The sequence below is a fragment of the Cnephaeus nilssonii genome (genome assembly GCF_951640355.1).
Source record: "Cnephaeus nilssonii genome assembly, chromosome: 20".
In the NCBI taxonomy this organism is placed as follows: Eukaryota; Metazoa; Chordata; class Mammalia; order Chiroptera; family Vespertilionidae; genus Cnephaeus; species Cnephaeus nilssonii.
The window spans coordinates 51976833-52003356 of NC_137091.1; the positions used below are offsets into that span (position 1 = coordinate 51976833).

Here is a 26524-nt window from a genome sequence, read left to right on the forward strand (position 1 = left end):
GCCTCTGCCAGGACTCGGTGGTCTCAGGGTGACGATCTGGGCCGGGCCCCAAGTTCACACTCGGGTCCTCGCCTGCCTAGCCCGGGGGACGCTGCCCATGCTACTTCTGTGCCTTTCGTTTTTTATTTATTTTTATTTTTCTGGTTAATTCTCGAAGATATTTTTTTCATTGATCTTTAGAGACAATGGAAGGGTAGGAGGGAGGGAGGGAGAGAGAAACATCGATGGGAGAGACAGGGGTTGGTTGCCTGTCACACACGCCCAGACCAGGGCCAGGAAGGAACCTGCCACCTAGGAACGTGCCCTTGACGGGGAGTGGAACCCTTGGGTGGAAGGCCCAGCTCTCTACCCACTGAGGCCACCAGCCAGCTGTGCCTTCCCACCCGCTGCTCCTCCGCCTCTTCACGCCCCACGCCCTGGCGGGCTGGGGAGTCCGCCTCCTCCGCGAGGCTCCCAGACACTCTCCCTCCTGCTCCCACCGTCGCTGGGGGCGCTGCTGACACTCCCCGCCTTCCACTTCCCACCAGCCAGCGGCCCTGTTCCTTCTGCCTGCACTCACCTCCGCTGTTTTCCCCACCATCGGACCTCCCCTCCCTGCCCTCTCCACACCCGCCTCCAGGCCGCGCTCCACTCCCTGCATCTGATCCTGCTCTCCGTGATGGGAAAGCTCTCTGATGCGGCACCTGCTACAGCAGAGCTTCCTGAGTAGGGTACGGGTTTGCCAGGATGGGAGTCACTTTGGGCTGAACAACCTCACGTCTCACCCTCACGTGCACCCGGACGTGGTCGCCTTTCTGTGAGGACGCAGTGATACGAAATGGTTTCCAAGCCCGGCCCTCAGGGATGACGCTCAAGCCCCTGTGCCTGCCATTCGTGAGCATTCGTGATGCGGCCCCACCTGCCACAGGGAACGACTTGCAGCTCAAACAGAAGCCATGTTTCCTGCCCACGTGCCTTTGTCTCTGTGTCTGCAGCTCCCTTCTCCTGAACCCACCACCCAGTAAAATCCTTTTGGAGTGCCGCATGTTTCTCAAGAGGCGTGAGCTTCCAAGAGCAGGGCCCTGTCTCATTCTCTGACCCGCCAGGCGTTCCTTCAGGACACCTGTCTGTTGGGTGCATGACGGGCTGACGCCTTCCCAGGTGGCTGCATGTCCTTGTGTGTGTGTCTGGGCTGTCTCCCACCACCATGGGCTCCACAAGGCAAGAGCAACCAGATTTCCCCAGGGTCCCAGCACACAGTGGCCTCAATAAAACGTTACAGGCCTGGCCTGCCTGGCTCCGTGGTTGAGCGTCAACCTATGAACCAGGAGGTCACAGTTCGCTTCACTGTCAGGGCACTTGCCCAGGTTGCAGCTCCATCCCCACTTTTGGGGCACTCGGGAGGCAGCCCATCAATGGTTCTCATCACTGATGTTTCTATCCCTCTCCCTTCCTCTCTGAAATCAATAAAAATATAAATAAATAAAGCAGAAAGAGGGTGGATTGGGGGAGGGTGGGTAGGGAGAGGAGTCTTTGTTGTTCTTTTGTTTTTTTGTTTTGTTTTTGTTTGTTTTTTTGGAGGGGGCACCTGGATTTGAACCAGGGACTCTTTGTTGTTCTTAATCCTCACCTGGGATACTTTTCCATTGATTTTTAGAGAGAATGGAAGGAAAAGAGAGAAACGTCCATATGAGAGAGAGACACCGCTTGGTTGCCTCCCACATGTGCCCAGACCTGAGGCTGGGCATTGAGCCTGCAACCAAGGTATGTGCCCTTGAACCTGGGAACCTTCAGTCTCCCGGCCGATGCTCTACCCACTGAGCCAGACCCGCCTATGTTTTCATTGATTTCAGAGAGTGTCCAGCGGGCAAAGGGGGCTCAGATCTCAGGGACACAAGAGAACAGAGAGAAGTCCCATCCCTCCCACAGCTTCATGCCCCCCCATGGGAGACCCTGCCTTTGGCGGGGACACAGCCCAGCACCGCCATCTGGTGGCCACTCCACAAAGTGCAGCCGCCCAACTGCCTCCTGGGTGGGGCTGGTTGGGTCCAGGTGGGAGGGGTTGGGTGTGTCTGGAGCCTCCAGCTCCCTACCCAGCAGCCAGGGAGGGAGGCATCCGGGTGGAGGAAGACAGTCTTGAAAAAGGTGGTCCCTGGAGCCAATCCTATGCCCCTCCACCCTGAGGCCCCAACCCAGCACCCGCCCACCTTCTGGTCACAGAATCCCGGCCCGTGTTCCTCAGCCCTGGGCACCCAGCCCCTGGCAGAAGACACGTTTTACAGTCTTTTCACATTTATTAATTCCTAGGAGGAATGAGAGAGACGTTCCCCTCCACACACTCCCCGCCCAGGGGGAGTGCAGCCTGGAGCTGCAGCAGGAAGGAGCAGAGCCTGGGAACCAGGAGGCCCTCAGGAGCCGGGTCTGCAGCTGGATCAACGTTCTGGACAAATTTGACAAAAGAGAAATAGTAGGAGGGGGAGGCGCCCTGGGTGCAACCCAGGCAGACCTCCCCAAGCCCCCCCAGGAAGGAAGCAGCAGAGTCAGCTGCCCCCGACCCCTGCCCAGGCCTCCCTCCTGGCACTGCACCTGCTGGTTCTCCCACCAACCCCAGCAAAGACCAATAAGTGCACTAACCTATGCACTGGGAAGGGCAGGCCCCACAGAGGGCGCAGGCTGGGCAGAGGTGGGGGGTGTGGATGGGGAGGAATCTGGCTCTCAGAGCCCAGGGGGACCTCACCTGCCACCTGGAGCTCCACGGGGTCGCTCAGCTCAGACACCAGGGGCCACCGGGAGCGGTAGCGGCAGCTGTACTTGCCGGCGTGTTGGGGTCCCACGTAGGTCAGCACCAGGTCCTCGGAGGGGCCATAGGTGGAGGCCACCACCTCGCCTGCTCCCAGCAGCTCCAAGGATTCATGGGCCACGGGGGTCTCGCAGCGCAGGGCGGCGTCCCGGCCCGGAATCACCTTCCCGCTCCACAGGGGCCGGAGCTGCGGCTTGGGGAGGGGTCCTGGGTGGGGCGGGGGTCCGACAGGTCAGTCCCCCTCCCAGCTGCAGCCACCCGCCACCAGGCCCTCCCCTCCCCCACGGAGGCCCAGGCCTGCGGGCCGGCCCTCCACACCTGCTCCCCTTTGCTGGCCCTGAACGCAGACAACCGCCCTCTCACCTCGTCTCTGGCACCGGAGGACCCCGGAGACACCCTATTCCTCAGGACCCCGAGAGTCCCCCACACCTGGGCCCAGTTCTGGGGCTCTTTGGGAGGGGGGGTCCCCTCGTGTGGCCCCAGGACCCAGGTGAGGGAAGGGAGACATGATGGTGGAAGTGGTGTTCCCCGCAGAGCAGAGCGCCCCCCCAAAGGTCAGGAGGCGGGACCTGCGCCCCAGCCCTCTGCCCTGGGGGGACCTTGGTGAAGACATTGGAGGGACAGACGGACCCCAGGGCCCTGGGGGTGACACATGAACCCTTCACCCTGCACACAGGCCCGGCGGCGGGGGGCTAATGGAAGACACCACCACCGGCTGCTGCCTCAGGGGAGTGTGTCCTCCCAGGAACCAAGAGGTCCCGGGTTCGATTCCCACTCAGGGCAGCTGGCCAGGTTGCGGGCTCAATCCCCACTTGAGGGCATGCAGGAGGCACCTGATCAGTGATTCATTGATGTTTCTATCTCTCCTCCCTTCCTCTGAAATCAATAAAAATACATTAAAAAATAAAGGCCTAGCTGGTATTCCCAGTGGGTAGAGCGCCGCCTGCGGACCAAAGGGGCCCAGGTTCGGTTCTGGTCAAGGGCGCCCACCTGGATGGCAGGCTTCTCCCCACCCGGGCCCTGGTCTGGGCGTGTGCATGAGGCAACCAACCAAAGTGTTTCTCTCACATGAATGTTTCTCTCTGGCTCTCCCTCTCCCTTCCACTCTCTCTTAAAAAAACAAAAATCAATGGGAAAAATATTCTCAGGTGAGGATTTTTTTAAAAATAAAAATAAAATAATAAAATGAATAAGATTAAATAAAAGAAAAACAAAAATATATGTTTAAAAGACAACACGGGGAAACTGAGGCACGGGCCGGTGCAGAGCCGGCGGGGATTCCCGCAGCCTCGGCGCCCACCACCCGGGGACACCCGCGGGGCCCCTCACCGTCCAGGCGCAGCTCCAGGCGCGCGCTGGGCGCGGAGCCCGCGGGCGGCGCGGGGCCCACGTAGACGCAGCTGTAGTTGGACGAGTCCATCGGCGACACGTCGCGCAGCTCGAACCGGGCCTCGGGGCCCGCGGGGCTCTGGAGGCCCCGCACCGGGCGCCGCCCGCGGGCGTCCTCGCGCAGCAGGGCGAAGCGCTGCCCGGCCAGGGGCGCGCGGCACCGCAGCGTCACCAGCGCGCCCGGGCCGGGGTTCGGGGTCGCGGACTCCGCCGAGAGCTCGGGCGCCGGCAGCGTGCCTGCAGGGCGAGGCGGGGGGACCGGGTGACCACGGCGCCCCCGGGGCTGCGGCTGCACAGGGTCCTGGCCCCGCCCAGCTGTCCGCCCGCCCTCCCGCCGGTCCTCCTGCCGGTCCTCCTCGGGTTTGTAACCCGGTGGCGTGGCTCCCAGGCCGAGCCCCAACCTAGGAGCCAGGAGGTCACAGGGTCAAGTCCTGGGTCTCCATGCCCAGTAGGGGGCGAGCAGGAGACAGCGGATCCGTGATTCTCTCTCATCACTGATGTTTCTCTCTCTCTCTCTCTCCCTTCCTCTCTGAAATCAATGACAATAAATTAAAAAAGGAACGGTCCTGTTTTGTCCTCGGAGCGTCTGCTCTCCTGGTTGTGTGTGTGTGTGTGTGGGGGGGGGGGTCCCTGGGTAGTGGGGTGGCGTCTGCTTGGCCTGGGCCACACTTGAGTGTTGACCCAATTACTCTTCCCCTGAGGCCTCCAGGTTGCTGAGCTCATAGGGAAACAGGCTGGACCGGCAGTCCTGGGAACCGCCTCCGGGCGTGCCCCTCCCTTCTGGGCTTCCTCGCCCCCAGCACTCACCCCATTCCCCTGGGTGCCCCCCGTTTCCCTGAGCGTCTGCCCCCTCCCCTCCCCCCTTCCCCGGGGCGCAGCGCCCAGCTCACCATCGCTCAGCAGCAGCTCCACCGGGGCGCTGTCCGAGGACCAGGCCGTGCCCTCCCCGCGCAGCTGGTAGCGGCAGGTGTAGAGGCCGCTGTCCGCGGGCTTCAGGGATTTCAGCTCAAAGAAGACTCGGCCCGGGGTGGTGCTCCATCTGTCGACCCGGAGCTCCTGGTCCCCGCGGCGCAGCTGGAACTCCACGCCCTCCACGGGCGCCACGCAGCCCAGCGAGACCTGCGCGCCCGGGGACAGGACGGCGGCGGACTCCCCAGACTCCCCCTCCACGCTCAGCCTGGGCGGCGGCGGCCTGGCTGCAAGGCAGGAGGGCAGCTGGGCGCTGGCGTCCCCCACACCCTGTTCCCTGAGGAGGCCCAGCCTCCAGCCTCCAGACCTCTGCCCTTCCTGCGGCCGCCCAGGCCTCCCCACCACCCCTCGTGGGCACCTGTGTCCCAGGCCCAGGCGTGGGCAGGGGCACTCAGGGTCGGGGGGATCCAGGTAAAGGCAGCTCTGGCCTCCAGGAGTCGCCTCCCCCAGGAAGCCCTCCGGGTGGCCCCCAGGCTCACCCATCTCCTCGATGGTCACGGTGGCGCTGGGCTTGGAGGGGGGGCCTGCCTCATGGGTGCGGTAGCTGCAGCTGTAGTTTCCGGCCCGGTGGACCGGGAAGGCTGCCTCCACGGCCTGGGGGGCCTCCGCCAGCTCCAGGAACTGGGCGTCGCCTTCCCGCCTCAGCAGGAAGGTCACCCCCCGGAGTCCCGCTCGGCACAGCAGGGTGGTCCTCAGGCCCTGGGTGACCCAGGACACCGGCTTGCTGGAGAGCACGGGTGCTGGCAGGGTCCCTGCGGGCGGGGCAGGGAGGATGGTTGTAGTGACCTAGGCGGCAGGATGGCCTGGCTGACCTGGAGCCCCTCCCCCCACAGGCCCCATCCCAAGGGGCCCCCACCACCCTGATCTGATGTCAGCCCCGCCCCCCAGCTGGCCCCACCCCAATAAAGGGCAGGCTGCCAGACAACCTCCTGCAGCCCCTCCCCCTCCCCTCCTACCCCCCCCATAGGCCTCCATCACCCTGATTGCCCGGAAGCCCCTCCCCCAATCAGGGGTAAGGCTGCCAGCCAACTTCCTGCTATCTCCTCCCAACAGGCCCAGCTCTGATCTGCCCAGGTTGGGAGCAGGCCTGCAGGACTGCACCGGTGCACGAATTTGTGCACCGGGCCTCTAGTATTATAATAATTAGATAAATAAATAGAGGAAGCCAGGGAGATGGACAGGGACATAAAACAGGAGGAAGGGGTGCCAGGCCTGCCCTAAGCCCGTTCTGGGAACTCAGTCATTTATTCCTCACAAACCCTCTGGGGTCAGTACAAAAACCACCCTCATTTTACAGACAGGGAAACCGAGGCTCAGCAACGTCAGGGTCTTGCCCACACATTGGGGGGAGGTGCCGACAAGGAGAGGGAGAGAGGGAGGCCCCCACTCACCTGCCCCAGTCACCTCCAGCAGGTTGCTCAGCGAGGTCCATCCATTACCGCCATCCATGGCATAGCGGCAGCGGTACAGGCCCCGCGTGCCCCCCGTCACCGCCCCCAGTGGGAAGCGCTGCTCCGTGGCGCCCTCATCGAGGTGCATCTGCTCCTGGAGAGCCCCGTCCTTGAACAGCTGGAAGTCCGTGGTGACCAGGGGCGCCCGGCAGACCAGGGTCAGGTTGGCCCAGGGTTCCTGCAGCGAGCCGGCCTCGGCCCACAGGTCCGGCTGGGTCTCAAAAACTGAGGGGGCGAAGGTCAGAGCCAGGCAGGGGGACAGGAGCACCCCCTGTGTTCGCCCACCTTCCCCAAGTCTCTGCACCCAGGACTCCCCCCACCACTAGACCAGCTCCCCGCACCGTCCCAGCCCAGGCCCCGACTCACATGTGGCCGCTTCGGCCGCTGGGCTCAGGGAGAGACCTGTGGGGACAGGCCCGTGAGGCCCCCATTCCTGCCCCTTCCCGCCCCCCACCCAGGGGACCCAGGCCCAGGGCGCCTCACCCCAGAGCAGCAGGAAGGCAGCCAGCGTGGACATGGTGTGAGCCTCCTCCAGCGGGTGAGGGCGGTCATAAGGCCTGAGGGAGGGAGGGGGCAGTGGGTGGAGCGGGTCACTGACCCCTTCCTGCTGTTTGTCCTTCCCAAAGTCCAGGGGTGTGTGTGTGGGTGGGTGGGTGTGTAGAGAACCCCTGCAGCTCCAGGAACCTCAGCAATAATAAATACGCATAAAAAATTAACTAAATTAAGAATAAAAAATAAAAACGGCCCTAGCTGGTTTGGCTCAGTGGATAGAGCTTCCGCCTGCAACTGTAGGATCCTGGGTTCCATTCCGGGTCAGGGCACAGGCCCAGGTTGTGGGCTGGATCCCTAGTGGGGGACATGCAGGAGGCAGCTGATCAATGATTGACTCTCATTATTGATGTTCCGCTCCCTCTCCCTTCCTCTCTGAAATAAAAAAAAAAAAAATGCAAGCCCTGGCCGGTTTGGCTCAGTGGATGGGGCGTCGGCCTGCGGACTCAAGGGTCCCAGGTTCAATTCTGGTCAAGGGCATGTACCTTGGTTGCGGGCACATCCTGGGTAGGGAGTGTGCAGGAGGCAACTGTTCGATGTTTCTAGCTCTCTATCCCTCTCCCTTTCTCTCTGTAAAAAGTCAATAAAATATATATTTTTAAAAAATGAAAAGCGAAAGAACAGACTGGGGGAGGGGGACAGGTTGGGGGAGGGACTCGTGTTTTGGCTTCAAGCCCAGGGCAGCCCCCTCCCCTACTCCTGTGGGATCCTTCACCCCTCCCTCACCCCGAATCGATGCTCCATGTCTGATCCCAGGCAACTCCTGCAACCCCAGCCCGACCGCCTCCTCTAGGGGGCCCTCCGCGCCCACCTGCACGCGTGTCCCCTGTCACCCGGGTGCTGGGGGTCCCCAGGTACGTGGCGTGGCATCTGCTTGGCCTGGGCCACACAGGAGTGTTGACCCAATTACTCTTCCTCCTGAGGCCTCCAGGTTGCTGAGTTCATTGGGAAACTGAGGCCGGGCACCTCCGTCGTGACCGGGGCTGGCCCAGGGCCCCCGCAGGCCCGAGGGCCCTCCCCCGAGTGTCCCCCTCCTCCCCGCTCCCGGGGATATTTTGGAGCCCTCCAGGCATTCTCCACCCCAGCGAGGCTGGAAACTGCCCATAGTTTCTGGGTCCAGACCTCCCAGAAGTTTGACTGGGGGCAAGGACTTTCAATCATCCTAACGGCCAATCACCGGCTTGGTGGGACCGGGAGGGCGGGGCTTACATATAGGTGATGGATGCTATCTCCTTGGCGACGATGCAGATTCGCGCCTCACTCACTCTTTGGGCAACTGTCGCGGTTGCCAGGACAACAGGGGACGACTCGGTGGGACTACGTTTCCCAGCAGTCCCCGCGAGGGACCCCTTGTGGTGGCACCCATCCACTCAGTGCCCCGGTTTCCGGCAGGAGGAGCGAGGAAGTCTCCTCGCTGCGTGCGGGGCGGGGACCAGAGGACCCCGTGCGGGCCTCTCCCAGCGCATAATGGACATCCTGAGCGCACCTGCTACCCCAGCCTGCGAGGCGACAGCCTCCGGGGAGTCCATGCAGCCACCACCCCCCGTTTCCTCCCTATCCCCGCGCTCGGTCCAGCTCTAAAGACGCACTTCCGGTCCTCAGGCTCGGGGCCCGGGCTGCCACCGCACTTCGAGCCTTTAGTTCCGTGAGGGTCTGTGTGCTTTGGCGTCCCCCATGCTGAGTATGGATACGGGTCTCCGAATCCAACTCGTCTCCTCCGTGGCCGACAATGGCCTCCCTGCTGTCTGGGGTGCTGCCTCCTGGCCTCTGCAGTTGCCAATCCCTTCTCCCAGGCATGGCGGCCGCTCTTCCTCCTGCAGCCTCCCTCCCTGACCATCTGGTGCTGCCCCGCGTTTGAGGTTCGCATCGCCTCAATTTTGTCCTCGTGCATTTCTGCTGGACTCAGCTTCTGTCACTTCCTGCGGCCCCCCCACGCCCCTTTTGCTCCGCGCCCCCCTCCCCAGCAGGTGGCCTGTGTTTGCCCTCCAGGCTATGTCATCGGGCAGCCAAGGGGTTCGGGCTGCCTGTCACCACTTGAGCCAATTCAGCAGACACGGGGTTACGTCCTCTGAGCTGAGGTTTATTCGGATGCATCCATCCTATCTAATAATCCTATCTAATAAAGAGGGAATATGCTAATTGACCATCACTCCATCACAAAGATGGCTGCACTCACAGCTGAGGCCAAGTTCTCTTAAGGAGCCTTAATGAGCAATCAGCAGGGACCTGAGGCTACGCCCTCCCCCGTCCCTGTGGGGCTTGACAGGGGACCTCAGGCCATGCCCCCCGCCCCGGCACCAGGCCAGGGGACCTCAGGGTGCACTCCCCACCTGGCAGAGCTTGACGGGAGACCTCAAGGCATGCCCCTCGCCCTATCTGGGGGACCTCAGGCCACACCACCCATCCTGGCGCCTGGCCAGGGGACCTGAGGCTACACCCCTGCCCGGTGGAGCTTGACAAGGGTGAGACTGGCCGGGTCTGGATCTAGCCCAAAGGGGGGTGGGGGTGGCCGGGTCTGGGTCTCACGTGATTTTGAGGTGCATGTGGGTGGGCGGGGACTTGACTCTGGGTCCCCCTTTTAATGTGTACGAATTTCCTGCACAGGGCCACTAGTCTTATATAAAAACTGCTGTTTGAAATTTTAGTCCTGCTATTTGGCTTCTGTAATGGCTTGCTTGCTTAAATAATAAGGAAAATAAGACTACTCCCACTTCAGAGCGGCCATTAAACCTTCCCCAGACGGTGTTGTCAGTGCTGGCACCAGGCCAGGCCTTTGGTTGAGGTCTCAAGGCCCCAGCACGTAGGGGCTGTTTAAGAACTTGCAAAGGGGGCCGGAGACCCCCCATATTTGGGAGACAAAGAAGGTAAAAACATATAAATAGGGAAAGTTCCTCCATGTTGGGGCCCAGAACTTGAGAGACATTTTCCTCTGTGCCCACGCGTAATAACAATAATATGTAACTCCATCTTTCTAAGTGTGGCTTGGTTCTTCTCCGGTTTCCTGTAACAATTCCAATCCTGCTGGCAGTAGGCGAGCCCAGGTCATCCCCGTGACCATCTGCTCTGCCTCTCCCCCTCCCCCCAAAGCCAGCTGCTGCTTACATTGGGTCGAAGGACAAAGATCACATTGGGACGTAGCCCAAGGGTGTGCCAAATGGGCAGCTGACGGGTCTGGGAATTTGCAAAGGCCCGTGGCTGTGCAAAGGGCTGCGGGCCTACCAATGGCTGGCGATTCTGCATTCTGCAACAAGGCTGTTCCTCTTTCCCTGGTAGCAGGCAGCTCCCTGATGGGGAGGACGGATGGGCCGCATTTCCAGGTGAGCTCCCAGGTCCCAGTCCAACTCTCAGCCAGGTTAGAATATGCCTTCTTTATTTTATTTATTTATTATTTATTTAAATATATTTTATTGATTTTTTTTACAGAGGGGACGGGAGAGTGAGAGTGAGTTAGAAACTTCAATAAGAGAGCCGGAACCGGTTTGGCTCAGTGGATAGAGCGTGGGCCTGCGGACTGAAGGGTCCCAGGTTCGGTTCCGGTCAGGGACATGTGCCTTGGTTGCAGGCGCATCCCCAGTGGGGTGGGGAGGGGTGCAGGAGGCAGCTGATCGATGTTTCTGACTCTCTGTCCCTCTCCCTTCCTCTCTGTAAAAAATCAATAAAATATTTTTTTAAAAAAAGAAACTTCGATAAGAGAGAAACATCCATCAGCTGCCCCCTGCACACCCCCTACTGGGAATGTGCCCTCAACCAAGGTACATGCCCTTGACCGGAATCGAACCCGGGACCCTTCAGTCAGCAGGCCAACGCTCTATCCACTGAGCCATACCGGTTAGGTTAGGGCAGAATATGCCTTCTTTAATCAGAAGAAAAGCAACCACAGTTAACAGAGCAGGCTTCCTACTTCTTAGCACCACGCTCTAACCAACTGAGCTAACCGGCCAGTCACAAGCTTCCTACTTCTTACCATTGTAGCTGCTCCCCGATATTCCCGTGCTGCCCCTATCAGACGGAGGCTCAGAAGGGAGGACAGGCGCAGGGGGAGCTGTGCCCGCCCCCGGGGCAGCCAGGCCGCTCTGTAAAATAGGACAGACGGGCTGTGCTCCCCTGGGCTGTCCGTGAGGGTCACGTCGGCCTCTGACCTCGACATGACACTGATAGATCCTCCCTTCCCCCAACGGGTGGGCAGAGTGTGACGTAACCTGCACCTGCCGCCTGGACAAACCTGAGCCCCTAACCAGGCACCTTATATGGACTATACATGGACCCACCAATCAGCACCTGCCAAATACCCTGAGCCCTTGTCCCTAAGTACCTGAGTGACTATGTACCTTATATGGACCATACATTAAGCACCAATCAGCGCGTGCTGAGTACCCTAAGCCCCATCCCTTCCCATTCCTCCCCTCAAAGGCGGGTTCCCCTCTGCACGGGCTGCTGTTCTCCCCTGGGAGACAGCCGGGCAGGTCCTTCTCCTCTAGTAAAGCCTGGCGTCCTGGTTTTCGGCCTCTGTCCGATCGTTCAGACACCACCCTCCGTGCCTCAAAGCTGCCCATGCTGCCCTCCAGGAGCGCCCTCTGACCGGCCTCGGGCCCGGCCCCAGCTCTGGCCCTTACACCTGACGAATTGCTTTCCCACGTGGCTCTGCTCTGAATGGGAAACGCCTGCGGTGTTAACGCCTGGGACACGTTAACCTCTCAGCCCCCCTACCAGCCCGAACGTGTCCTGTTCCCCATCCACCAGCAGCCCCCGGACACTTAGGCCGGGAGAGCGGTCAGGGTGCCTGGCAGGGTGAGGGACAGGCCCTCCAGGACCTTGGACCCCAGGCCCACGGCCAGAAGGTCATCCGGGTCCAGGCAGGTTAGGGTGGCCTTGCACAGGCTGGGACCAAGCCAGGCGAGGCAGAGACGAAGCACGGTCTGCAGCGCCCCCTGCTGGGGCTGGGGCTGGAGGCGGGTGTGGTCACAGCAGCTGGGCCCAGGCGCCCCCTGGGAGCGGGGTTTGGGGGCGGGAGGGGACAGTTCCCCTGCAGATGCCCTGTGTACCCAGCCGACACCCGCCTCTCGGCCCCCATCCGGGGTCCCCTCCTGCCAGGCCGGAGCTGCTGCTGCTCCCGGGGGCCCCCCAGGCTTCCTGACCCTCAGACTCCGCATCTGACGCCACATCAACTGAGACCAGGAGGTTCCCCCGGCAGCCCACCCATCCGTTTCCTGGGGCTGCTGCTGCCAACTGGGTGGCTTAAGAGAACAGGAATGGCCCAGCCCTGGCCGGTTTGGCTCAGGGATAGAACGTCGGCCTGCGGACTGAAGGGTCCCAGGTTCGATTCCGGTCAAGGGCATGAACCTTGGTTACAGGCACATCCCCGGTAGGAGGTTTGCAGGAGGCAGCTGGTCGATGTTTCTCTCTCATCAATGTTTCTACCTCTCTCTCTCCTTCTCCCTTCCTCTCTGAAATCAATAAAGAAATAATAAATAAATAAATAAATAAATAAATAAATAGAATAAAATGTGTAAAAAAAAGAAAAAAAAGGAATGTGTTCTGTCTCCGGGCTGGAGGCCAGAGTCAGCAGTCAGGGTGTGGTCAGGGCCACGTCTCCGAAGGGCCCCAGGCAGAACCCTGTCCTGGCTCCTGGCTGCTTCGCTCCAATCTCGGCCTCTTCCTCTTCTCCCTACACCTCCCTCTTATCTCCCCACGCCCCCCACAGGGGATGTGCCCACAACCAATGTACATGCCCTTGACCGAATCGAACCTGGGACCCTTCAGTCCGCAGGCCGACGCTCTATCCACTGAGCCAAACAGGTCAGAGTGAGGATATATTTTTAAATATTTTTATTTTTATTGATTTTAGAGAGGAAATGAGAGGGAGAGAGAGATAGAAAGATCAATCATGAGAGAGAATCATTGATCGGCTGCCTCCTCCACGCCCCCCACTGAGGATCAAGCCAGCAACTCAGGCATGTGCCCTTGACCTGAATCGAACCCCGGCCGGGACCCTTCAGTCCGCAGGCCGGCGCTCTATCCACTGAGCCGAACTGGCCGGGCCTGGAGGATGTGTTTTTAAATATATTTTATTGATTTCACAGAGGAAAGGAGAGGGAGAGAGAGAGGAAAACATAATGGATCAGCTGCCTCCTGCACGCCCCTACTGGAGAGCGGCCCACAACCTGGCCAGCTGCCCTGAGCGGGAGTCGAACCCGGGACCTCTTGGTTCCTGGGAGGACACACTCCCCTGAGGCAGCAGCTGGTGGTGATGTCTTCCATTAGCCCGCCGCCACCGGGCCTGTGCACAGGGTGAAGGGTTCATGTGTCACCCCCAGGGCCCTGGGTTCGGTCTGTCCCTCCAATGTCTTCACCAAGGTCCCCCCGGGGCAGAGGGCTGGGGCGCAGGTCCCGCCTCCTGACCTTTGGGGGGGCGCTCTGCTCTGCGGGGAACACCACTTCCACCATCATGTCTCCCTTCCCTCACCTGGGTCCTGGGGCCACACGAGGGGACCCCCCCCCAAAGAGCCCCAGAACTGGGCCCAGGTGTGGGGGACTCTCAGGGTCCTGAGGAATAGGGTGTCTCCGGGGTCCTCCGGTGCCAGAGACAAGGTGAGAGAGCGGTTGTCTGCGTTCAGGGCCAACAAAGGGGAGCAGGTGTGGAGGGCCGGCCCGCAGGCCTGGGCCTCCGTGGGGGAGGGGAGGGCCTGGTGGCGGGTGGCTGCAGCTGGGAGGGGGACTGACCTGCCGGACCCCCGCCCCACCCAGGACCCGCGGCTCCGGCCCCTGTGGAGCGGGAAGGTGATTCCGGGCCGGGACGCCGCCCTGCGCTGCGAGACCCCCGTGGCCCATGAATCCTTGGAGCTGCTGGGAGCAGGCGAGGTGGTGGCCTTGACCTATGGCCCCTCCGAGGACCTGGTGCTGACCTACGTGGGGCCCCAACACGCCGGCAAGTACAGCTGCCGCTACCGCTCCCGGTGGCCCCTGGTGTCTGAGCTGAGCGACCCCGTGGAGCTCCAGGTGGCAGGTGAGGTCCCCCTGAGCTCTGAGAGCCGGATTCCTCCCCCTCCACACCCCCCACCTCTGCCCAGCCTGCGCCCTCTGTGGGGCCTGCCCTTCTCAGTGCATAGGTTAGTGCACTTATTGGTCTTTGCTGGGGTTGGTGGGAGAACCAGCAGGTGCAAAGGCCCTGGGGCAGCGAGCAGCTGGGGCAGCTGGAGCGCCAGGAGGGAGGCCTGGGCAGGGGTCGGGGGCAGCTGACTCCCCTGCTTCCTTCCTGGGGGGGCTTGGGGAGGTCTGCCTGGGTTGCACCCAGGGCGCCTCCCCCTCCTACCATTTCTTTTGTCAAATTTGTCCAGAACGTTGATCCAGCTGCAGACCCGGCTCCTGAGGGCCTCCTGGTTCCCCTGGCTCTGCTCCTTCCTGCTGCAGCTCCAGGCTGCACTCCCCCTGGGCGGGGAGTGTGTGGAGGGGAACGTCTCTCTCATTGCTCCTAGGAATTAATAAATGTGAAAAGACTGTAAAACGTGTCTTCTGCCAGGGGCTGGGTGCCCAGGGCTGAGGGACACGGGCCGGGATTCTGTGACCAGAAGGTGGGCGGGTGCTGGGTTGGGGCCTCAGGGTGGAGGGGCATAGGATTGGCTCCAGGGACCACCTTTTTCAAGACTGTCTTCCTCCACCCGGATGCCTCCCTCCCTGGCTGCTGGGTAGGGAGCTGGAGGCTCCAGACACACCCAACCCCTCCCACCTGGACCCAACCAGCCCCACCCAGGAGGCAGTTGGGCGGCTGCACTTTGTGGAGTGGCCACCAGGTGGCGGTGCTGGGCTGTGTCCCCGCCAAAGGCAGGGTCTCCCATGGGGGGGCATGAAGCTGTGGGAGGGATGGGACTCCTCTGTTCTCTTGTGTCCCTGAGATCTGAGCCCCCCTTTGCCCGCTGGACACTCTCTGAAATCAATAAAAACATATTTTAAAAAATAGATCCCGCCGAAACCGGTTTGGCTCAGTGGATAGAAGTGTCGGCCTGCGGACTCAAGGGTCCCAGGTTCGATTCAGGTCAAGGGCATGTACCTTGGTTGCGGGCACATCCCCAGTAGGGGGTGTGCAGGAGGCAACTGGTCGATGTTTCTCTCTCATCGATGTTTCTCTCTCTCCCTGTCCCTTCCTCTCTATAAAAAAGTCAATAAAATATATATATATATATATATTTTAAAGGTTTTTGTTGATTTCAGAGAGAGGAAAGGAGAGGGAGAAAGCGATAGAAATGTCAATGATTAGAGAGAATCGTGGATTGGCTGCCTCCTGCACACCCCACACTGGGGATCGAGTCTGCAACCTGGGCATGTGCCCTACTGGGAATCGAACCCTGACCTCCTGGTTCATAGGTCAATGCTCAACCACGGAGCCCATCGGGCCCGGCGACACGTCTCGTTTTGTTAGCTGATTTGGCTCAGCAGCCCAGCGGGTGATGACCCACCTGTGTCCCCACTGTGTGACTCGGGAGCCCCGAGACTGTGCCACGCCCTGTGGGTGCCTGGACGTTGCACGTGCTGCCTCGGGGTCAGTGTCCCTGTCTGGGGGCGACGTCGGGGCGTGGTGTGGAGCTCTGCGTGGACTTACCACGCGCAGTGAGGCTGGCGCGTGTGGTGGCTGCAGGGCTCCTGGGGGGATGCTGACCCACGTGCCTATCCTGGTGGCACATGAAGGCTTCGCCCGTCACCGCGGGGGAAGGGGCGCAGTCGCTGGCCCTCTGCGTGGGTAGGCCGTGGCGACTCAGATTCCCCACCACTGGCTGCAGGCCCTGTGCCCTCCCTGGGCCTTCTCACCATTGGTCCCCTGGTGCACCACGAGGCTGCCCCAAATTGGGACTTACTGCCCAGCCAGTGTGGCTCCGTGGTTGAGCATCGACCCATGAACCAGGAGGTCAGGGTTTGATTCCCTGTCAGGGCACAGGCCAGGGTTGCAGGCCCGATCCCCAGTGTGGGGCGCGCAGGAGGCAGTCGATCCATGATTCTTGTTTTTTTTTTAATTAATTTATTTTTTTAATTTAATAAATCTTTATTATTCAGATTATTACAATTGTTCCTCTTTTTTCCCCCCATAGCTCCCCTCCACCTCTTCCCTTCCCCCTCCCGCCCAGAATTGTCAGTCCACTCCCTTTCTAGCCCCTGATTCTATTATATTCACGTTTCATGATTCTTTCTTTTTTTTTAAAAAACATATTTTATTGATTTTTTACAGAGAGGAAGAGAGAGGGATAGAGAGTTAGAAACATCGATGAGAGAGAAACATTGATCAGCTGCCTCTTGCACAACCCCCACTGGGGATGTGCCCAAAACCAAGGTACATGCCCTTGACCGGAATCGAACCCGGGACCCTTCAGTCCGCAGGCCGACGCTCTATCCACTGAGCCAAACTGGTTTCAGCAATGGTTCTTTCATTGATGTTTCTCTCTCCCTCACTCTCCCTCCCTCTCTCTGAAATCAATAAAAACATGTGTTTGTTTTTAAATATATTTTTGTTGATTTCAGAGAGGAAGGGAGAGGAGAAAGAGAGCGTCTAGAAGATGCTCGATAACCTGTGCCTGTTTTGTAATGAATTTATAAAAGGGGCTGTTCACCAAAACTGGCTTGGCTCAGTGGATAGAGCGTAGGCCTGCAGACTCAAGGGTCCCAGGTTCGATTCTGGTCAAAAGCATGTACCTTGGTTGCGGGCACATCCCCAGTAGGAGGTGTGCAGGAGGCAGCTGATTGATGTTTCTAACTCTATCCCTCTCCCTTCCTCTCTGTAAAAAATCAATAAAATATATTTTTAAAAAAGAAAAGAAAAGAAAGAGGTGGGGGTGAAAAGCTGGCACTTGCTCTCCACGATGGCCTCCGGGGTCACTGGGTAGGGCTGCAAAGAGGTCGGGGTACCCACCACCAAGCCGACTCCCTGCACCCTTCCAGTGACCTCAGCATCAACTCAGGCTCCAGATGGACCCCCCCCAGAGGGCGGGGCCTGTTCCCTAGGCAACCTCTGGGCGCAGCCCTAGGCCCACAGGGCAGCGCTCCTCCCCGCCTCCGCCCCCACCTGATAACGGGGATGGAGGAGAAGCGATGGAGGGGGGCCCTGGACTGGGTGATGGGTCAAGCTGAACGGGAAAAGGGGGGACGCAGGCCCGCAGCAGCCCCGAGCAAGCGCGTGGGCGGGAAGGGGGTCCCTCCAAGCCTGGTTGCAAGCGCATGCGCACACGCGCTCGCGACCGGCGGCCGGGACCAGCGGAGGGCAATCGTCATCCAGGGCCCCACGCCGCCGCCCGAGCCTCTGGCGTGTGTGTGCCGGCGAAGCAGACATCACGAAAAATGAGACGGTGCCCAACCGACTGGCCCCGCTCGGAACCTGCAGCAGGTGGGATGTGAAATCAGCGGCCGAACCCAGCGGCGAACGCTAACGGGACGCCTGCCCTCAGTAGACATGGCGGCGCTGGCCTCCAGGTGGCCTCTGCGCTTGCGCAGGATACCTCCAGGCCGGGCTAGTACTAGACGTCAGACTTCCGCCAGGCTTGCTAGTGGTTACGCTTCTGCATGTGCGCATGCGTTCAGAATTTACGCGTCTCGCGTTCGCCAAGGAAGCCTTTACATTCTTGCTCCGGATTGGTTCAGAAGTGCAGCCCGGTGACCCGGAAGTGTTCGTCCCTCTTAAAAACGTAGGCCCGCGACCCGCGGCCTCTTCCTGTCTGTGTCAGCGTAGCGCGTGGTCCACGCGGAGCGACCGAGACGCCCCACACGCCCCGGCTGCACGCTAAGGTGAGGCCGCCGCGGGGTCGGGGGTCTGATGGGCGTTCCAGAGTTTCCAGGGGAGCCATGGGCTGGCCCCGAGGCCTGGGGGTTCCCTTTGGGAGCCCTCACCTCTCTTTCCGGGAAACGTGCGGAGGGACACGAGGAGCGCCGGGAAGTGGTGGGAGCCCGGCCGGCCGCCCTAGCTTTGCTCGCAGCCGGGCAGCGGAGTGTGGATTGGCCTGTGCCAGCCCACGTTGACATAGGGAGTCCCCGTTATTCTGAGGTGCACGACGCACCCTCCGCTCTGCACACGGTTTTCTCCCTTCATAACAGCGCCCCCCCCCCCCCCCCCGTGCCCGTTAGTGACGCTTGGCCCGGCTCTGCGCAGCGTGCGCGCAGCCATCCTCCGTGGCAGATAACGTGTCGGTTCTGCTGAGGGGGAAGCAGAGTCCGTGCTGTTGGCTCCCCCAGGGGCGCAGACCTCCTTCATCCCGGGATTGGGGTTGGCACTGCAGCGGGTGCCATGCCGGGGCCTTGGGCATCGCCGGCGCCCCTGTGGTCCTTGCAGCAGTGGGGACCCCAGGGGTCCCCCCTCCAGGGCTCAGGAAGTGGAGGCAGCTCTCCAGGCCGCCTGGGCCCCTGGTTGCTGAGTTCCCAGGCAGTGAGCTGGGCCCCGCGGTTCTGCCCCCAGGATGAACGAGTGGGAGACTGCGGCCCCCGCGGTGGCGGAGACGCCCGACATCAAGCTGTTCGGCAAGTGGAGCACCGACGACGTGCAGATCAATGACATCTCCTTGCAGGTGAGCGGGGCTTGCGGGTGGGGCCCTAGCTGGGGGGGGGGCTCCCAGGGGGGTCACTGGGAACATGGAGCTGTCCTGCAGGTCCGTCCTGAGCTGAAGAAATGACAGGTGAGAGGGAGATGCCCGGACCACACCCCTTCCCCCTCCCCCGTGTCCATTTTCCCTTGTGTCCGGTACAGAGGCTGCTACAGTTTCCTGTTGTTTTTTTAACCCTTACTGGAGGATATGCTTATCTATTTCATTGTGTTTTTTAAAAAATATATGTTTTATTGATTTTTTGCAGAGAGGAAGGGAGAGGGATATAGAGTTAAAAACATCAGATGAGAAACATAGATCAGCTGCCTCCTGCACACCCCCTACTGGTGATGTGCCCACCACTAAGGTACATGCCCTTGACTGGAATCGAACCTGGGACCCTTGAGTCCGCAGGCCGATGCTCTATCCACTGAGCCAAAACCAGTTAGGGCTCATTGTTATTTTTTTAAATATATTTTTATTGCCCTATCTGGTTTTGCTCAGTGGTTAGAGCATCAGCCTGGGGACTGAAAGGTCCTGGGTTCCTTTGAGGTCAAGGGCACAGGCCTGGGTTGCAGGCGCGGTCCCCAGTAAGGGGGCGTGCAGGAGGCAGCTGATCCATGATTCTCATCATTTGCTTCGATTTCTCTCTCCCTCTTCCTTCCTCTCTGAAATCAATAAAGATATATTTTTAAAAATATTTTTTTATTTTTTTGCCCTAACCGGTTTGGCTCAGTGGATAGAGGGTCAGCCTGCGGACTGAAGGGTCCTGGGTTCGATTCCGGTCAAGGGCATGTACCTTGGTTGCGGGCACACCCCCAGTGGAGGGTGTGCAGGAGGCAGCTGATCGATGTTTCTTTTTTTTTTTTTTTTTTTGATCGATGTTTCTAACTCTCTATCCCAGGGGTCCTCAAACTTTTTAAACAGGGGGCCAGTTCATTGTCCCTCTAACCGTTGGAGGGCCAGACTATAGTTTTAAAAAAACTATGAACAAATTCCTATGCACACTGCACATATCTTATTTTGAAGTAAAAAAACAAAACGGCAAAAACACCCACATGTGGCCCACGGGCCGTAGTTTGAGGACGCCTGCTCTATCCTCTCCCTTCCTCTCTGTAAAAAAAAAAATCAATAAAATACATTAAAATATATATACATATATATATTATTGATTTCAGAATGGAAGAGAGAGAAACATCATCAATCAGCTGCTTCCTGCCGGACCCACACTGGGGATGGAGCCTGCAACCCAGGCCTGTGCCCTGACCTGGAATCGAACCCTGACCTCCCGGTTCATAGGTCAACACTCAACCACTGAGCCACGCCAGCCGGGCTGCTTACTGGTTTTAGAAATAAGGAAACACCCATGGTTGCCTGCTGTGCGTGCCACCCCCCACCAAGGACTGAGCCACAGCCCTGTCGGTGTCTGGCTGACAGTCCAGCCGGCTGAGCCTCGGGCGGTGCGCTGCAGCTTCTGTAGTAAAATGCACATAACCCAGAATTCACCACTGCAACCATTTTAAAGTGCAAGGGTCCAACATCATTCTTTTGCACGTGGAAGTCCTTTTGTCCCAACACCTGGTTTTGCTTGTGTTTCAGTTCTGCACATTTTATTTAACAAACTTAGGCCACAGGATGTTTGTCGTTTAAATCTTCTATACGCTACATCCATGTTTCCAAGCAAACTTTGTTAAAGGGCATTTCCCCTGTTGAATGTTTGTGGCACCCTTCTTAATTATTTTTTAAAAAATCCTCACCCAGGATATCCTCTCCATTGATTTCTAGAGAGAGCAGAAGGGAGAGAGAGAAATATCCAAAGTCTGTCCTACGCCTGACAGTCTGTCTGCTGCAGCTGTGCCGGGTTTTGAGGTTGGAAATGGGAGGTCTCCCACGGTCCCTCACCCCCACACGTTGTACGCTTGGCCTCGGTATGGCTCTGTGGGCCCTTCACAAAACAAAACAAACTACTTAGTGACTGCATTTGTGCGGAGATGAATGAAACCCAGGTTGGGTTACATTTGTTACTTCCCCTTCTTGTTTAAAAGAAGCATTTTTGTTGCCTCTGCATGTGTTGTGGGGCCGAGGCCCCCTGCTAACGGAGAACCAGTCCCGCTTTTTCACCCTGAATGTCGGTTGTGTTCCTTCCTGGGCTGCTCTGCAGGTCTGCAAACTTAGTGACAACGTAGTGAGCGTCTCCGTCTCTGGTCGCCTCTGGGCTCTGTCGTGTGCGTTAGCTTCCAGACTTGGTGTGTGCAGCCCTGGGAAAACGTCACGCCTGCTTTCACGTTCCCTGGTGCTCTGACGGGAAGCGGGTGTCACTGTGGGCCCAGGGCTTTCTCTCCGCCCTGGGCCGGGCACATGGACCAGACCCTCGATGACAGCTGTGTCCGCAGTTTATCTGCAGTCACCTGCCTCATCCCAGTGTCAGCGTCCCCTGTCTTCTCCCTGTTCCTGCTTGTATTTTTATTTTATTATGTTTTAAAATTTTTTATGGACTTTAGAGAGAAACATCAGTTGTGCCAGTTTTTTTAAAAATATATTTTTATGGATTTCAGAGAGGAAGGAAGAGGGAGAAACATTGATCCGATGCCTCCTGGTTCGTTTTTGATGCTCAACCACTGAGCCATGCCAGCCGGCTCTTACAATTATTCATTCATTCATTGGTTGATGCCTGTATGAGGCCTGAACAGAGATCGAACCCTCACCCTTGGAAGGTCGGACGGCACTCTGACCGGCCGAGATGCCAGCACTGCCTGCATCGTTGGGAAAGCATTGTTGGGTTATGTCCTCATGTGTGAGTCACAGGCCCTGGGCGTGTTTCTTGGAAGGACTATCGAGGCGCCTGTAGACACACAAGTTCCTGGTCCCAACCCCTCCCCAGCATTCTAGTGTTTTCTAGACGTTTTCTTGGGAAATGTCTGTACAGGAAGGGTTTCTTCTGTGTGATGCTTAAAACAACGGTCTGGGCCCTGCCCAGGTAGCTCCGTTGGTTAGAGCATCATAGGCCAAGGTTGCGGGTTTGATCCCCAGTCAGGGCACACAGAAGAATCAACCGATGAATGCATAAGGAACAGCAAGTCAGTGTTTCCCTTCTCTCTAAAGGCAATCCATTAAAAAGCAAAAAGAAGCACATTTGAGCCTTGGCTGGTGGCCCCATTGGTTGAGCAACGTCCCGTGCACCAAGCGTCACCAGTTTGCTTCCTGGTCAGGCACATGCCCAAGTTCTGGGCTCGGTCCCAGGTCGGGAGCACGCAGGAGGCAGCCGATCAGTGTTTCTCTGTCAGTCACATCGATGTTTCTTAGTCTCTCCCTTTCCCTTCCTCTTGCTAAAATTACTGAAAACGTATTTTAAAAACCAGCCATTTCAGAGGTTAGAGGGCTCCTGCTAACCGTCCTTCAGCACCCAGGACAGCCCCAAACCCCAGCAGTGTCTGATTCAAACGTCCCTGTGCGGTTTGAGGTACTTTCGGAACAAAACCCGGGGTGTGGTTGCGTTCTCTCTGGTCCTCCCCCCAACCCCCACGGCAGAGTCGCCCACAGGTGACCCGACAGGTGAGGGCCGCCTGAGTGGTCGCCCGTGCCTCTGGTCCCTCCGCCCTTACGGCCCCCCTCTGCCCAGGACTACATCGCGGTGAAGGAGAAGTACGCCAAGTACCTGCCCCACAGCGCCGGGCGCTATGCGGCCAAGCGCTTCCGCAAGGCGCAGTGCCCCATCGTGGAGCGCCTCACCAACTCCATGATGATGCACGGCCGCAACAATGGCAAGAAGCTCATGACCGTGCGCATCGTCAAGCACGCCTTCGAGATCATCCACCTGCTCACGGGCGAGGTAGGCGGGGCTGGACAGTGCGCACAGGGGTCCTTCGGGGTCTAGGGGTGACCATAGCGTCCCGGCCTGCCTCGGGCTCATTCGCTCCCCTCTCCCAGAACCCCCTGCAGGTCCTGGTGAACGCCATCATCAACAGTGGCCCCCGGGAGGACTCGACCCGAATTGGGCGCGCTGGGACCGTGAGGCGCCAGGCCGTGGATGTGTCCCCTCTGCGCCGCGTGAACCAGGTGGGCCTGGGCTGGCGGCCCCCGTGGCTGGGCAGGCACAGCAGTCGGGCCTCCGGGTCCTGCCTAGGGCAGAGGCTGGCCAGTGGGAAGGTTCGCCCAGTTGCATGCTTTACTTGGAGTGTCACTTCCTCCAGGAAGCCTTCCTGGATTCCTGCCCCGTGCAGCTGGGATTCCTGTCCCAGCTCTGGACCTTTGGGGCGGCATTGGGCTGAGGTGCCTTTTGATTCTGGTGTATGTTTTGTCACGGTGTGTGTGTCTTGGGCTATTGGAGGATCAGTTGATGACGTTCTCAGAGAACGTGGACGTTCTAGCCCGCTGTCTCCCCGTGGAATTTAACAGCAGCCGAGCATCGAGGACTCCCTCTGTCCTGTGTGTGCCGCCCTGTCGCTGCTCATTCTCCATCCAGGGCCCAGGCCGGGGCACACCTGTTTCATTTCCTGATGGGCGGGTCTTTGGTCTCCGGGAATCGGGGGCCCGGACCGCCTGCCTGGTGTAGGGTGTCCTCCGCCCCAGGCTGACCAGCCCCCCTGCTCCCCAGGCCATCTGGCTGCTGTGCACGGGTGCTCGCGAGGCCGCCTTCCGGAACATCAAGACCATTGCCGAGTGCCTGGCTGATGAGCTCATCAACGCGGCCAAGGTGGGTGAGGACACGGTGGGGGTTCGGGGGCCCTGCCCCATCTGGAGCTAACCAGTGCCTCCCCGCAGGGCTCCTCCAACTCCTACGCCATCAAGAAGAAAGACGAGCTGGAGCGCGTGGCCAAGTCCAACCGCTGATCCCGCCGCGGCTCTAATAAACATCTGCCTTCGGGCAGCACTGCCTGCCTGTGTGCTGTCTGTCCTTGGGGTCACGGGAGCTGGGGGTCCCCAAGTCCTGAGGAGCTGATCACATTCTTGGCACGTCCTGGGGCCTGGATTCCCCAGGGAAGCACTGACTCAGAACCATGGCAGCCGGGGTGCAGGCCGGCCACCTGGAGTGTTCCCGCTGGTTGGAAATAGGGGTGGGGGTCCTCACGGAGATGGCCCTGGCCTGGGAGGGCTTGGTGGGTGCCGCTGTGGGCTGGGCCGGGCCGGGACCACTTCCAGCTCTGCCTGCTGGCATGGGTCAACCCTGTGCAGCCCCCTGAGAGTCTGCCCGCCTCCCGCCCGCAGACTCCAGTCTTGCTCTTGCTGGCTGGCCCCTTCCTGTGGTCGGGCTGCAGCCCAGAACTGCCTCCAGCTTCCCCTGCACCGATGCCTCCCAGGTGGGGAGTTCACCAGGAGGTTGGGGGGGGGGGGGAGCATCGCTCACCTGAGCGTCCTGGGCATCAGGCTCAACCTGAGCCATCACCTGCCCGCCACCCTCAGACATCCGGCTGGTGGGTGTGAGGAGCAGTCCGACTAGTCAGGCAGGAACCTAAGGGCGTGGCTCCGCCTCAGGGCCCCTCCCACAGGGCGGGGCGCTCGGTGTCCCTTGGCCACTAGGCCAGGGATTGGGGTCAAAACTGACTTGGCAGCCAGAGAGGAGCTCCAGCAGGTAGGAAGGCACCTGGCACCTTGGGGTCTCGGTGGGGGCCCTTGCCCCTGTTGTGGGTTTTATCCCTGCTCTGTTCCCGGGGTCTGGGTCCCGCTCTCCCCACGCCTGTCAGCCACTCGGTCCCCTCAGCCCCCATCTCCGAGGTCTGGCGTAACCTGCGCTGACCCCTGGGTTCCTCTCCGTTCTCCAGCCCTTTCCAGAGCCCGTCAGTCTTCCCATCTACCCCCTATCCCGCCTCTGCTCCATGTTGGGGGGACCCCCTGCGGCACCACCCTCCTCCCACCGCCTTCCCCGCAGGCCCGGTCCGGATGCCCTGCCCCAGGCCGCCCTGGCTGCGCCGCCCGCGGGTCCCGCAGGGCTCCAGCCCCAGCTCCCCCGGCGCGCTCTCCGCGCCCCAGTCCCCGGACCAGGGCGAGACTGAGGACGAGGAGGACGGGGACGGCAGCCCGAGCGCAGGCCCCATCCTGCCGCCCGCGTCCCCCGTGGAGTGCCTCATCTGCGTGTCGCCCTTCGACGGCGCCTTCAAGCTGCCCAAGCGCCTGGACTGCGGCCACGTCTTCTGCCTCGAGTGCCTGGCGCGCCTGTCGCTGGCCACGGCGGGCGGCGGCGAGGCGGTGGCCTGCCCGGTGTGCCGCGCGCCCACGCGCCTGGCCCCGCGCGGGGGGCTGCCCGCGCTGCCCACGCAGGTCGGCCTGCTGCCCCGCGAGGCCCGCGCCCCGCCCGCGCGCCAGGGCTCTGTGCGCTTCGACAGGCGCCGCGGGCTGCTCTACCTGCGCCCGCCGCCCGCGCCCCGCAAGACCCGCGCCGCGCGCCCGCCGCCCCCGCCGCCGCCGCTGCGCCTCGGCCGCCCGCTGTCGCGCCGCCTGACCCTGGACAGCCCCACCTGGGCCTTCAACGCGGCCGTGGCGCTCGCCGCGCTGGTGGCCGCGGGCCTGGTGGTCTCCGGCGTCTACATCTTCTTCCTCATCCCGCACGCCGCCTCCTCCTCGGGCTCCGCGCGGCCGCAGCTCGTGGCGCTCGCCCCCGCGCCTGGATTCTCCTGGTTCCCGCCGCGGCCCGAGCCCGGGGCGCCCTGGACCCCCGCCTGGACGCCGGGCCCCCCTGGCCGTGACCTGGACGCCACGCTGCCGGGGGCTGCGGAGGACACAGCGGAGCCTCCTGGGAGCCCCGAGGACGCGCCGGAGGCAGAGGGGGTGCTGGACAGGCCCTCGGACCGCGCGTGGGAAGGAGAGGGCGGCCCCGGCTGGGTTCGGGGCCGGGGGCGGGTGTGGGGGTCGCAGTAAATCCGCCTCTGGCAGATCCGGTCTCCGGTCCGGGCACCTCGCGTCCTCCTGGGGCCTTGCCAACCCCTCGCCACCGTCCCTCCCAGGAGGCGCCGGCAGGGACCAGGTCTCCAGAGGGATCACCACACCCCACACCCCCCAGGAAGCAACCCCTGACCCTCACCCCTACGGGCACCCGGCCCCATCTTTATGAAGACTGTGCTGGGCCCTGGCCGGCCTGGCTCCGTGCATAGAGCCTCGGCCTGCGGACGGCGAAGGCAGGGTCCGGCGTTTGATTCTGGTCACGTGGCTCAGGGCACGCTCCTTGTGTGCAGGCTGCCCCGCCTGGGCCCTGTGGGGTGCCCCCGTGGGGGCGTGTGCAGGAGGCAACCAATCCATGTTTTTCTCACATCGATGTTTCTCTTTCCCTCTCCCTCCCACTCGCTCTAAAAATCAATGGGAAAATGTCCTCGGGAGACGATTAAAATAAAAGACCCTGCTGGGAGGCGCTCCTGAGTGGGATACCTGGTCCTCATCCCTGTGGGACCCTCATTGGCACCCCAACCCTGCTCCTCACATGGGTCCCACGGAGTGCACCCCCAGTCATCCTGGGGAGCATCCTGGGGCCCCAGAGGCTGAAGGCTCTGAAGGAGGCTGGGGGGGAGGCAGATCCGCTGCTGCTATCTGCTGGAAACGCCCCACCTGGGTGCGCAGGGCTGACCTGCCAGGTGGTCAGGTGGTGGGTTTGTCTGCTCTGCCGCCTGCAGGCTGGGCCAGTGCAGGGAGGTCCACGGACCTGGGAGACAGAAGGGGGCTGAGGGGAGTGAGCCCAGGTTGCAGGCAGAGGGGGTGGGTAGGGTAGCTTGGATAAAAGTCCTCCCAATGCTCCACGGTTGGGGGTTCAAGCCCCGGTCAGGGCACATACGGGAATCAGCCAGTGGATGCATCCAGCCGGGTGCTAGGTACCCAGTTGCCAGGAGGGAGGCCTCAAGGTCCCCTGTGGGTCC

General features: G+C 60.5%; 3 protein-coding genes across 6 annotated transcripts; 2 read left to right on the forward strand and 1 right to left on the reverse strand.

Annotated features, from left to right (window-relative positions):
• Positions 1-1551: 1551 nt before the first annotated feature.
• A1BG (alpha-1-B glycoprotein) lies at positions 1552-8679 on the reverse strand. 4 transcript variants are annotated; one of them, XM_079760217.1, is made up of 9 exons: positions 7949-8180; positions 7072-7145; positions 6955-6990; positions 6529-6813; positions 5617-5889; positions 5059-5364; positions 4109-4405; positions 2717-2986; positions 1552-2419 (listed from the first exon to the last, which is right to left on the reverse strand). In XM_079760217.1, the coding sequence occupies exons 1-9, from the start codon at positions 8005-8007 to the stop codon at positions 2412-2414; spliced, it is 1608 nt and encodes a 535-aa protein (XP_079616343.1). In that variant the 5' UTR covers positions 8008-8180; the 3' UTR covers positions 1552-2411. The 4 variants fall into 4 exon arrangements, with proteins under 4 accessions (XP_079616343.1, XP_079616342.1, XP_079616341.1 ...); XM_079760218.1 differs by lacking the exon at positions 1552-2419 and having other exon boundaries at positions 2749-2986; positions 4109-4148; positions 4286-4405; XM_079760216.1 differs by lacking the exons at positions 1552-2419; positions 7949-8180 and adding an exon at positions 8347-8679 and having other exon boundaries at positions 2429-2986.
• A 9071-nt stretch (positions 8680-17750) lies between these two features.
• On the forward strand, positions 17751-23561 carry RPS5 (ribosomal protein S5). The gene is made up of 6 exons (XM_079760299.1): positions 17751-17898; positions 18563-18671; positions 22306-22515; positions 22614-22742; positions 23281-23379; positions 23448-23561. Exons 2-6 carry the CDS (start codon positions 18564-18566, stop codon positions 23514-23516), a joined length of 615 nt encoding a protein of 204 aa, XP_079616425.1. The 5' UTR covers positions 17751-17898; position 18563; the 3' UTR covers positions 23517-23561.
• A 263-nt stretch (positions 23562-23824) lies between these two features.
• Positions 23825-26043, forward strand: RNF225 (ring finger protein 225). The gene is made up of 2 exons (XM_079760288.1): positions 23825-24255; positions 24553-26043. The coding sequence occupies exon 2, from the start codon at positions 24564-24566 to the stop codon at positions 25536-25538; it is 975 nt and encodes a 324-aa protein (XP_079616414.1). The 5' UTR covers positions 23825-24255; positions 24553-24563; the 3' UTR covers positions 25539-26043.
• Positions 26044-26524: the final 481 nt, after the last annotated feature.

Excerpts from the sequence above, each read along its gene's own strand:
- A1BG (XM_079760215.1), bottom strand. The coding sequence starts at position 8,007 with ATGCCACGCCACGTACCTGGGGACCCCCAGCACCCGGGTGACAGGGGA. Across the intron at positions 6,991-7,071 it reads TGCCTTCCTGCTGCTCTGGG|GTCTCTCCCTGAGCCCAGCG; the intron begins GTGAGGCGCCCT and ends CTGTCCCCACAG. Across the intron at positions 4,406-5,058 it reads GGAGCTGCTGCTGAGCGATG|GCACGCTGCCGGCGCCCGAG; the intron begins GTGAGCTGGGCG and ends CTCGCCCTGCAG.
- RNF225 (XM_079760288.1), top strand. The coding sequence starts at position 24,564 with ATGCCCTGCCCCAGGCCGCCCTGGCTGCGCCGCCCGCGGGTCCCGCAG.
- RPS5 (XM_079760299.1), top strand. The coding sequence starts at position 18,564 with ATGAACGAGTGGGAGACTGCGGCCCCCGCGGTGGCGGAGACGCCCGAC. Across the intron at positions 22,743-23,280 it reads CTCTGCGCCGCGTGAACCAG|GCCATCTGGCTGCTGTGCAC; the intron begins GTGGGCCTGGGC and ends CCTGCTCCCCAG. Across the intron at positions 23,380-23,447 it reads AGCTCATCAACGCGGCCAAG|GGCTCCTCCAACTCCTACGC; the intron begins GTGGGTGAGGAC and ends GCCTCCCCGCAG.